Raw genomic sequence first — 12,499 nt, forward strand, 5'->3', positions numbered from 1 at the left:
ACACTTAAAAATCTAATTTGGAAATTTGTAAAGTAAAGATGCACGTAACTGGGATAAATGGCTCAAGCCCCTGTTATTTGTAGTACGAGAGGTCCCGCAAGCCTCCACGGGATTTTCCCCGTTTGAATTATTATATGGGCAAAAGCATCTTGGACGTGCTATGGGAAAATTGGGAGGAGGGACCTTCACCTAGTAAAAATGAAATTAATTACGTTCTCGACCTGCATGCCAAACTCCACACACTCACGCACTTAACCCAGGAGAATTTGCGGCAGGCACAAGAACGTCAAGCTCAGCTGTACAACAGGGGCACGTGCCTTAGAGAGTTCACTCCGGGAGACAAAGTACTCGGATTATTGCCCACGTCAAGTTCCAAATTAGTCACCATGTGGCAAGGGCCCTTCGAGGTCACACGGCGAGTTGGGGACGTTGACTATGAGGTGAGGCGAATGGATGGGGCAGGGCATTGCAAATATACCACCTCAACCTATTAAAGCATTGGAATGAGCGGGTCCCTGTGGCGTTGGCGTCGGTAGTTCTGGAGAAGGCAGAGCTGGGGCTGGAGGTAAAAATAGACCACAACCGGAACCACTCCGGACCCTTGTGGAGACCACCTCTCATCGGCCCAACTCACAGAGGTAGCCAAGTTGCAGGAGGAATTTTCTGACGTGTCTGACGTCACCCCTTCCCAGCCACACCCACCTCACAGAACACCACACTGGAACGCCCCCAGGAGTGGTGGTGGTGTAGCCGCCCGTACCGCTTACCTGAACACACACAAAAAAAGGTGGTTCGGGATGAACTCAAGGCCATGCTCGATATGGGCATAATTGAGGAGTCACACAGTGACTGAAGCAGCCCGGTGGTCCTGGTACCCAAAGCTGACGGGTTGGTCTGGTTCTATGTGGACTATCAAAGTCAATGCGGTGTCTCAATTTGACGCGTACCCAATGCCTTGCATTGATGAGTTGCTCAATCAGTTAGGCGCTGCTCGCTTTTATTCGACACTGGATTTGACAAAGGGATATTGGCAGATCCACTTGACTCTTCTATCCCGAGAGAAAACCAGCTTTTTCCACACTGTTTGGATTACACCAGTTTGTCACACTTCCTTTTGGGTTGTCTGGGGCTCCCGCTATGTTCCAGTGACTCATGGACAAGATCCTCCACCCCATGCCACCAATGCAGCAGCCTATTTAGATGACATAATTATATAACAGCAGTGACTGGCCATGGCACATAGAAAACCTTAGGGCCATCCTAGAGTCGCTGAGGCAGGCAGGTCTCACAGCCAACCCAAAAAAGTGTGCAATTGGGCAGGAGGAAGTACGGTATCTGGTTTTCCACTTGAGTCATGGGCAGGTGCATCCCCAAATTGACAAGACAGCAGCAATTGTGGCCTGCCAAAGGCCTAAGACCAAAAAGGGGGTGAGACAGTTCCTGGGGCTGACTGGCTACTATCGTAGGTTCATACCTAATTATTTGGACGTCACCAGCCTGCTGACTGATCTCACTAAAAAGAGAACACCAGATCCAGTCCAGTGGACGGAGCAGTGCCAACAGGCTTTCACCAGGGTAAAGGCTGCACTGTGTGGGGGGCCATTTTTGCACTCTCCTGACTTCTCTCTCCCCTTTATTTTGCAGACTGATGCATCGGACAGAGGGCTGGGGGCCATTTTGTCCCAGGAGGTAGAGGGCGAGGAACACCCCGTGTTGTACAACAGCTGCAAGCTCTCGATGCACAAGAGTAAGTATAGCACCATTGAGAAAGAGTGCTTGGCCATCAAGTGGGCAGTCCTCACCCTCCGATTCTACCTGCTGGGGCGTCCTTTCACCCTCTGTTCGGACCACGCACCCCTCCAGTGGCTCCACCGCATGAAAGATGCCAATGCACGGATCACCCTCCAGCCATTTAAATTCGAGGTGGTCCACAGGCCGGGGGCGCAGATGCTAGTGGTGGACTTCCTGTCCCGCCTGGGGGGGGAAGAGTCCGCTGCAGGCCGGGTATGTGGCAGTGGGGGCGTGGCCTAGTGTTGGTTTGTGAATGGAGGGCAGGGCCAGGGAAGGTGAGTGGCAAAGTCAATGCACCTGTGTTTAATTAATGTGTGTCTGTGTTGTAGTGACGGAGGATAGAAAAGGAGGGAGAGAGCAGAGAGAAAGGAGCTCTCCTGACCAGAACACCTCTCTGTCTCTCTCTGTGTGTGTGTGTGTGTGTGTGTGTGTGTGAGAGAGAGAGTGTGTGAAGCTGAAAAGCGAAAATAAAAGAAACTAAAGAGTGTGTGTGAACATCACGGGCGATTGCTCTAAGACAACGAGGGAGGCTCAGCCTCCTCTAAAAATGACGAACATCGTGTAGGATGAATTGTGCTAGGCTTATGTTATAGCCGACCTTATAACATTGCTATTTCAGATCCAGAATCATAGAAATATATGTGCTCAACCCAACTACAGTGCAAAATCATTCCGTTATAACTTTCCCTAGTTCGCCTAATGTGTGCGTGAGTTTTTCCCCCTCGTGACAGCACGATGCAGCCTAGCCTCAATGGATTGGGAGCTATGTGCTTTTCAATCTCAAAATGCAAGATGGTTATTGGACAAATACTGCGAAAATGCCCGCCCATGGACTCCGAGCCTCACAGTGGGAGGGACATGGCAGTTTCCGCAAGGAGACTGGTGATTGGTGAAAGTGGCCGGATATTTTCTTTGATTGACAGCTCGTTTCAACTATAGACAGGCAGCACAGTGTTGCCAGATTGGGCGGTTTTAAGTGCATTTTGGCGGGTTTTGAACATATTTTGGGCTGGATAACGTCAGCAGTATCTGGCAACATCAGTTCAGTCCCATGCGGATTCGCAAGTGCTGTGGTGTATTGTAAGAGATCGGCTTACATTTCGATTTCATTCATTACATACGGTTTCTACCAGCTTTTTTAGTTTGTATATATTTTCATTGTAAATAAAGTGTAAATATAGTGTTGTCAAGTTTGCTATCTTAGTTCCAGAAATTTTGTTTATTTGAGTGACTGAACTTGAGGGGGCTAGTCAGCTAGCAAGAAAGCTGCGCACGGATGCCAAGCATTGCTGATTTAATTTTGGCAAAGCCATTTGCCAGTCTTCCTTTCGAGGAAAAAATTAAAATTAAAGAGCAGGATAGACCAACGCCTCAAATTGACTTGGTGAAAAAGGTAGGGAATAATATTCGTTCCTTTCAGCTCTCCTGGTACGAGAAAGTGAATTAACTAACAGCAAGTGACCCACATCAACAACAGTAAATAGGCTACTTTAGTAATATGTCATGGATGGACCAAAAATATAGAATCTATTTAAAATGTTTATGCTGAGTATATTATATTGGAATATATGTTTTTCTGGATATGAATTAAACACAGCTACAATTTGGAAAACATTTTTAAACAAAAACACAGCCGAGGTCAATTTTTAAACAACATGCCACAATTTTAAAATATTAATGTTAAAATATAACCCCCCCCCCCCCCCCCCCCCCATCATGTATATTGGACAGTAGGCTAATGGGCCAAAAGAACCTGTTATTTCACAGTTTGTGACCCTACCAACAATCAGCCAGATCAGAGGCAAGAGTATGGGCAAAACTGATGTTTTTTTTCTTTTAAAATCTGGAAATATCGTAAACGACCAGCCTCCCCTGTTTGAAAGACTACCAGCCGCCACTGGTGAACATCAATTCCCGCCTGCCGTGCTTCTGTACTCCACCCTCATCAAGGAATAGTTACAATTGCATTTTGGGAAATATCCCAACTTTTCTGTAAATGGAGTTAGTTCATTTGATCACTAACAGAAATGTATTCCTTTCACTCAGCAACAATTGCAGCATTTTTTTTTGCATTATGAAATATACAGTACCTATTATAGTGAAGATAATGTACACCTACAAAAAACCGGAGATCATTTTCTCATTTTTTATTGAACATTTGTACACAATACAAATTACTTTATAACTAATAATATGCAGAAAGAAACGTCTTGACCTGTTTTTGATGCTTCCACTGCAGCAACAGTCCAATGTTATTACACCATCTTTTTCTTGCAGTGTCTTTCAAATACAATAAAACAAAAGGCATTTAAAAATAGAATGATGAGTATGTGGATTATGGTTTTGCAGAAAACGGAAACTGTTGAAAGGAAACTGGGAAAGTAAAAAAAAGAAAACCCAATGTATGAGAGGAGCTTTTTGACGGGATGGGCCATAAACTTCAAAACAAGTTTGATAACATTCAAAAGATCTCAATGAGATCAACAAGAAAACAGGCTACAACAAAAAGACAAGGCATAAGGGCAGATATGCCAATTTTTTTTCAACTCTATTAAAGGAAAATCAAACACATATACACATATTTTGCCCCTAAATTGTTTCCAAGCACCATTCTAAAGGAGATACGCAGAACCTTTATTTTTAAATACATTTCTGAGTGGATAGTATCTCCATCCTTGACTCTTGTAAGCTGCATAAATGGGAATAAAAAAAAAATATTTTTGAGAGTTAAAATCGACTGCAAAGTTGACATTCGAGCTGCCCCGCTGAGCCAGCCAGCCCTGGGTGTGTGACGTCACAGCAGTAACCGGTTTTAAGGCCGAGGCCTTTGACAGCTGTAGACCAAAGTCATATAAATAAAAATTTATGGTGAAAGTAAGAAATACCATTACCGACTTGCTCAACTAAGACTGATTTGACTTCATTGATTGTGGGTTGACTCTCATTAAAACAGGTGTTATAACTTATGCAACATACATGTACATGCATGCATTTTCAATGATAAAACGTAAAAGTCTAATTAAATAAATCAGATGAACTGAGACAATCACATTCTGAAGCAAATTAAATAATCTTATACTGGTAACTTAAATACACAATACAAGTTACATATATTAATCTAAATGCATGTAAACAACGAGTGCTGTTGTTTTTGTTGTTTTTTTATTCAAATGAGAGTCGCATCTTACCCGTCTGTGTTCTCACTTCTTGAAGGCCGACCTTGTGGCCGATTGTTTTGAAACAATTTGACTTTCAGTTGTTTGTTCAGTTCTCCGTTCATTCGCTTCTTCCATGTAAGGGCGAGATATTTCTGCTGAGGCAAGCATATCCAGCAGAGAAATCAGACGGCTGGCCCACTCATTCAACATATTCTCCATACTGAGTACTCCACCATTACTGCTTGGCTCAGGCAATTACTAAAACCCAGGATGGGATGGGACATCACCGGTTTTAGCAACTACCCTCGGCTGATACTCCGGGAGAACTGGTGCAACTGAACTTGCTTTCCCTTTTCTTATAGTTTTATTTTCCTTTAATTGTTGATACTGTACCCTCTTTTAGTACGGGCTTATAGCCAATGCTCCTCAACAGATCAGAGGTTTCATATGAGTCCTCAGTAAAATGTATAGAGCAGAGGAGAGACCACTTCATAGGTGCCCAACCTGCCCGTGAATTTCTCACAAAACGCGTTCAAATCTTTGCAGTTTGAACATTCTTGGGCCATGAATGCAACATAAATCCACCTTCTGTTGTGTTGCTGCACCCGCCAAAAACACATCTATGTGGCATGGCGATAAATTAGCTCAAAATGGAGGATCGGAGTTGCAGTCAGCCCTGTGTTTTAGTATAGCGGAAATGGCGATGAGACCGATAGACTTCCTGCTGTGACGTCACAGATCTCAGGTCATTCACTCAGACCACTACCTATATGAATCACTTTAATCATAAAAAATACTATATTAGATTTATTGTTCACGCTTAAAACTATTCCTATGCTATTCTTGAGGTTTCAGACATTTATAAATAAAAAGTGAGGCCATGGTTCTGCGTATATGCTTTAAGGTGACAATTATCTACTGTTTTTAACACTATTAACACTAATCTCTAGAAAATGGGTGATTTCTTACTCCTGGAGGAAGATAATAAATAACAGGACTGTATTCTTTAGCAAACAAAACCATTGGGGTACAAAACACTGAATTAAAAAAAAACACACAAAAGAACAAACAAACCCTGAACAAAACAAAAAATTCACACACACGTTTAGGCAGCTATGCTATGGAAAGGTCCTTTGATGGGATGCAGACATATTAAGCCTCGGTCACAACCGGCCATACGTGCTCCTACAGCCGGTCTACGTGCAAAAAACGCAAGAAATGCACGGAGGGCGCGCGTGACGTGCTGATTTTAGAGCCGTAGACTGGCCGCAGACCGGCCGCAGAGGTTCTTTGTCATGTCAAACAAACTCTACGGGCGCTTACGTTTTTTTTCAGGTTGCAAGACAAACTTACGGCCAACGTGCGTCTTTCTTCATGAAAAAAAAAACGCAGCGATTTGAGAAACGCCAAAAATTGCACGGCCAAAAAAAATCGTACGTCCGGTTGTGACCTAGGCTTTAGTCAAAGATACAAAGCCATACAGCTTTGGAAAAGTGCTGAGATACACGCTATACATAGGCATGTGCTGATACCTTCGATGAATGTAAAAGAACACTGTCATTTTTAAAGAAGGCAATCCCAAACCTCTTCAGAAATTCTATTTGCAGGCCACAGATGTGATTTCGAACAGAATGTTTCCGAATACATGCCTCATCCTTAAAATGAGTTTTATATATGATTGCACTCAAAAAGGTAAGGCTTTCTCAGACATCCTGCCAAGTTAGCCAGCCAGCTAGAATTAGCTGGAAATATTTTGAATGTTTATGAACTTCAGAATCCTTGCAGAAATCCTGTATAGTTTAGCTCACAGCCAGCTAACTAGCACTACATGAGTATGAACATTTATGTATTCACATGTTAATTAAAAATCCTCTCAGAACTCCTATCAGGTTAGCCCATGTTTAGCTAGCTGACCAATATTATGAACTTCTATGGACCTGAATTCAAAATCCTCTCAGAACTCCTATCAGGTTAGGTCACATTTAGCTAGCTAACTAGCATTAGCTGTGAATATTGTGAACTTCTATGGACATGAATTCAAAATTTTTTCAGAACTCCTACATACCTGTCAACTTTGAGGTTTGAAAAAAAGGGATATTTCCCAGATTTTTAACTCAAAATAAGGGAAAATTTCGGAAAGTCATACCCTTCACCAAAAGTGGGTGTGTAGTTGAATGGGGGGCAATTTTCTATCTAGTATTTGTGATTTCCTGTACTCTGGTGCATGTTGGTGATAGCCAAGACCCAAACTCAATATGCTTATGGTTTATAGAGTGCATTTGTGAATAAACTATACATTTATTTTTATTTGCTTTCAGTGGTACCAGTCATTTCCCAAATTAAGGGCTAAAATACGTATCTTATGTTAAAATAATAAAGGTCATTATATAACCAGTCAATAAATTCAATTCCATTGCAATTTATTATGGTTTTACCATAGTCATAGCCTCAGAACACTAGATAGATAGATAGATAGATAGATAGATAGATAGATAGATAAAGAGTAACATAAGATATTAATCCAAGAGTGATTTAAAATGGGTAAGTTTCAGATAGAAAATAAAATAGACAATGAGTGGATAAAACAGTTAATACACCAATTAGTTTACACTAGGCTATTTATGAGGTCTTAGCCAGGACATACTTAATGTAAACATGTGTAGCTTACCTTTGATTATTTGGGAGGCTTTCGTTTTCCCCATGGAAAATTTCTTTGCGATGGAAGAGTCTGGGAACATTCCAGCCACGCACTTATTGAAATCATCAAAGAAAGAGAGGCTAATGTTTTTCTTAGCTATTAGCATCGCCATCTTCACCTCAGACCTAATCAGTGTTGCCAGATACTGCTGACGTTTTCCAGCCCAAAATATGTTCAAAACCCGCCAAAATGAACTTGAAACCGCCCAATCTGGCAACATTGGACCTAATCACTTGTTCAGCCTCGCCTCCGGACGTAGTTATGTAATTACTGATGCCTGAGAGGGCGGGGACGTGAATTCATGGCCCGACTTCCTGCTGTAAACTCCTGTCAGAGGCGTGTCATGAATTCTGGACCTACCAACTTTTTTATATTGTGAAAATACGGGACTTTTATATAATGTGAAAATACGGGATATTTTTGGGAAAATAAAAAAACAGGAAGACAGCGGGAAATAAGTCAAAATAAGGGATTTCCTGGGAAAAACGGGAGGGTTGACAGGTATGAACTCCTATCAGGTTAGCTCATGTTCAGTTACCTGACTAACATTAGCTAACATGAATATTGTGAATTTTTGGGACATGAATTCAAAATCCTCTCAGAACTGCTATCAGGTTAGCTCATGTTTAGATACCTAACTAATATTAGCTGTGAATATTGTGAACTTTTATGGATACAACTTCAAAATCCTCACATAAATTGTCAGGTTAGCTCATGTAAGCTGGCTGGCTAACAAATTATTTCAAAGTACATGCAAATTCCAGTTACTTCTTTCTTCCTAGCTGAAGATTTCCAAATATGGATTTAAAGAGATGCTTTCTGTGGCTTGTGATGCTATTAAAAATGCTTTTTCCTATGTGAGAGTGAGAAAAACATAGTCGATAGAATCTTTCTTGCATTATGTAGTATATATACACTGTATGTGCAATTACTGAGGTCAGATGAATGCTATTGTATAAAAAGAAATTCAGCACATGCCTAGTTAAAAATATGTTTAAAAATACAGATATGGGATAATAATAATAATAATAATAATAATAATAACAGGCATTCAGTACTTCAAAATGAAATGGGAATTGACCATCTGAGTTTGGTGATGATTTTTCTAGCAGAACAATGTATGAGATAGAAATAGAAAACAGAAAAAATAGCTGCCCCTTGTACAAAGGAAAAGCACTTAGGACGCTAATTACTATGAAACAGCCGGGACCCTTCTGCCAACACATTCCATTAGACTAAGCTTATGTTATTGTGATCGGAGTGCAAGATAAGAATCAGGAAGAAAAATGAAGCACTTTAAATAATGCTCGCATATTGATTGGCATTTGCAAACAGATTAGACCGCATGATAAAGTAAAGCATGCGCTCCCAGGGACACTGCACGCCAAAAAACCTCCATTCTCTGTCTTCCTTTTGATGACTAAATATTAGTTCATACATACAAATGGCAATCTTGTTAAGGAAAAGTTGAGAAAAGGCTAATATTGATGTAATTAGTACTGCACTTAGATTAACATAAGGAGGCTAGAGAAGCAATGGGAGAGGAAAAAGAAAATGGAGGATCCAGCCCTCATTCTCTTGAACTCCCTCTCACCCTTCCTACCTTGCCATTTTACCCTTTTATACACAACTGTCTTTGTCCTCAACGTTATATTTCAAAAAGCATCCACTCAGTTACAGAAGAAATGTTGCACATATTTTGAACATTCCTATGACAACAGTAATGTACTGTACTAATACAACATTAAATACATATGGTAGGACTACACGTGGCTGAAGACGGGGCAAACTTAATCACCCAGACCCACTGTACACCAAAAATGCCCCTGCAAATCCTTCAATCACCTCCTGATATTGCATTTTCTGCTATTGATGAGCCTGTTGGATAGGTATATGTGCAAGTTAACCAACCAGGCTTTATTACTCTTCATATTTTCTGCCATCATGAATTTGTAGAGCATAACCTTGTAATTGGTAATGCCACAACATTTTGACTCAACAAATACAAAAACAAGGATTAGTTTTGGCATGAAAAGAGTTAAAAGGCACCAAACCGTGACGCCATAAGAGGTGTTTCCAGGATTAGCAGGGAGAAATCTTTGAAATGCAGTCCACCTTGTTCAGAGAGCTGGAAGTGTGGGCTTACAGGTATCCCCACCCCTTTGAAGCCAGTAGGAGGAGTTTGAGGTCAAATGTAGATAAGTCCTCTAAAAGAAAAGAGCGGCATGCTACACCAGCGTGATCTCTACTTCCTCGGTTTTGTCCACTTGTCTGCGATGGTGCTGTTTTGGAGGAGGCGGAGCGGCACGGACCTGAGGAGGGGGCAATAAAACAAGCAGCGCTCATTCTGCGGTCTGATAATAATAATAATTTTTATTTACACCAGGGGTGCCCAAATTGATCCATAAAGGGCCATGTGGCTGCAGGTTTTCATTCCAGCCATGCAGCAGCACACCTGATTTGGCTCATTCAATCAACTGAACTGTCTTCACACAGTCAAATACTTGCAGCCACACCCACCCTTGATTAAAGGGTGGGTGTGTCAGTTGATTGAATAAGCCAAATCAGGGTGCTGCTGCATGGCTGGAATGAAAACCTGCAGCCACATGGCCCTTTATGGATCAATTTGGGCACCCCTGATTTACACAGTACTTTTCAATAATATAAAGATGTTTCTGTATCTTATTACTATAGCACTTATTGCTATAGGTCATATATTTTTCTTCGTACCCTTTTGTGTTAACATTAAAAAAACCCCCACTTTTTTCTTATCTGTCTCCCAGTTTGAATGGGAGAAAAGTGGGTTAACCAGTGTTTCATTTTGATGTCATTTTTTCTGTACCCAAATTTGTCATCATCTCTGCCAACTTTGTTGGAAGATGTTATGTTTTCACCTCCGTTTGCTTGTTTTCTCTGTTCCCAATGTACCTCAAAAAGTAGTGAACATATTTTGATGAAAGGTGAGCCATGGGCCAGTGAACAATTGATTCGGTTTTTGATGCAAATCTGGATATGTATGTCGATCCCGGATATTCTAATATGTGGCTTAGTGGAGGTATGCACTCTACTGAGTACCCTTCTAGTTGTAAAATAACATCTAAAATGTTTTACACATATCCTGCACAAGGCATCATGGAACTTAGGACCGAGAGTGCATATTCTGTTTTATGCTTTCAAGCATGACAAGAAAATGGCATGACACACTCCCATCATAGAGCACTATATAGGAAATAAAGTATTGTTTTAGACAAAGAAAGAATCTTAAAATTTCACAGATCGCAAATTTGATGCCTGATTACAGATTCACTCATCACTATTAGACTCTAACACAAATAAATAGTGCAGTTTTGCTGTATATGTAGAATTTTAAATATAGAACTTAGCTAAAAATGTGGAAGGGTGTTAAAAGGGGTTACATACAGGCCGCAGTTTGCCCGGGCCGGATATATCAGGTGTGAATCTTGGTGGCTGTGGAAATCCTGGGCTTTCTGGACTCAGACCTGAACTGTGATCTTTACAAAGACAAAAAGCAAAAGTTTAGAAATCTCTCAAAAAGCAAGACTGCTCTTGAAAAACAAAGCAGCAAGTGAGGTACACTTGACGAGGTTTTGGAAGGGTGTCTTACTGTGTGGCAGGCCTTTGTGCAGGCCAGGCTGTTTGTGCTCGCCGTTGACAGACGGTGAGCGGGGCAGGTTGGGGGCAGGGCTACAGTCCAGGTTGCAGGAGGGCTGGTCATAGAGGGGTAAAGGAGGCAAAGATGACTGCAGTTTCACACATGATGATACCTGTAGAATAGAGCAGAAAATACATTAACCCTTTAGAGAGCATTGCTATTTATTAGGGCTGTCAATCAATTAAAATATTTAATCACAATTAATTGCATTATTGTCCATAGTTAACTCAATTAATCACAAATTAATCACACCTTAAAAAAAAAATCTGTTCTAAATGTACAACCCCGATTCCAAAAAAGTTGGGACAAAGTACAAATTGTAAATAAAAACGGAATGCAATGATGTGGAAGTTTCAAAATTCCAAATTTTATTCAGAATAGAACATAGATGACATATCAAATGTTTAAACTGAGAAAATGTATCATTTAAAGAGAAAAATTAGGTGATTTTTAAATTTCATGACAACGCCACATCTCAAAAAAGTTGGGACAAGGCCATGTTTACCACTGTGAGACATCCCCTTTTCTCTTCACAACAGTCTGTAAACGTCTGGGGACTGAGGAGACAAGTTGCTCAAGTTTAGGGATAGGAATGTTAACCCATTCTTGTCTAATGTAGGATTCTAGTTGCTCAACTGTCTTAGGTCTTTTTTGTCGTATCTTCCATTTTATGATGAGCCAAATGTTTTCTATGGGTGAAAGATCTGGCCTGCAGGCTGGCCAGTTCAGTACCCGGACCCTTCTTCTACGCAGCCATGATGCTGTAATTGATGCAGTAGGTTGTTTGGCATTGTCATGTTGGAAAATGCAAGGTCTTCCCTGAAAGAGATGCCGTCTGGATGGGAGCATATGTTGCTCTAGAACCTGGATATACCTTTCAGCATTGATGGTGTCTTTCCAGATGTGTAAGCTGCCCATGCCACACTCACTAATGCAACCCCATACCATCAGAGATGCAGGCTTCTGAACTGAGCGCCGATAACAACTTGGGTCGTCCTTCTCCTCTTTAGTCCGAATGACACGGCATCCCTGATTTCCATAAAGAACTTCAAATTTTGATTCGTCTGACCACAGAACAGTTTTCCACTTTGCCACAGTCCATTTTAAATGAGCCTTGGCCCAGAGAAGACGTCTGCGCTTCTGGATCATGTTTAGATACGGCTTCTTCTTTGAACTATA

At 41.2% G+C, this 12,499-nt stretch overlaps 1 protein-coding gene across 2 annotated transcripts in view; it reads right to left on the minus strand.

Moving 5' to 3' along the window:
* Positions 1 to 3,923: 3,923 nt before the first annotated feature.
* The window catches only part of LOC132887821 (F-BAR and double SH3 domains protein 2), a 384,178-nt gene continuing 375,602 nt past the window's right edge, over positions 3,924 to 12,499 (minus strand). For both annotated transcript variants that reach the window (XM_060923484.1, XM_060923483.1), the window contains exons 18-20: positions 11,273 to 11,432; positions 11,068 to 11,159; positions 3,924 to 9,959 (exon numbers count right to left, since the gene is read on the minus strand). In XM_060923484.1, coding sequence (XP_060779467.1) covers positions 9,876 to 9,959; positions 11,068 to 11,159; positions 11,273 to 11,432 — 336 coding nt within the window. In that variant the 3' untranslated portion in view covers positions 3,924 to 9,875. The remainder of the gene's footprint in view (positions 9,960 to 11,067; positions 11,160 to 11,272; positions 11,433 to 12,499) is intronic.

Source organism: Neoarius graeffei, chromosome 6 (genome assembly GCF_027579695.1).
Source record: "Neoarius graeffei isolate fNeoGra1 chromosome 6, fNeoGra1.pri, whole genome shotgun sequence".
Taxonomy (NCBI): Eukaryota; Metazoa; Chordata; class Actinopteri; order Siluriformes; family Ariidae; genus Neoarius; species Neoarius graeffei.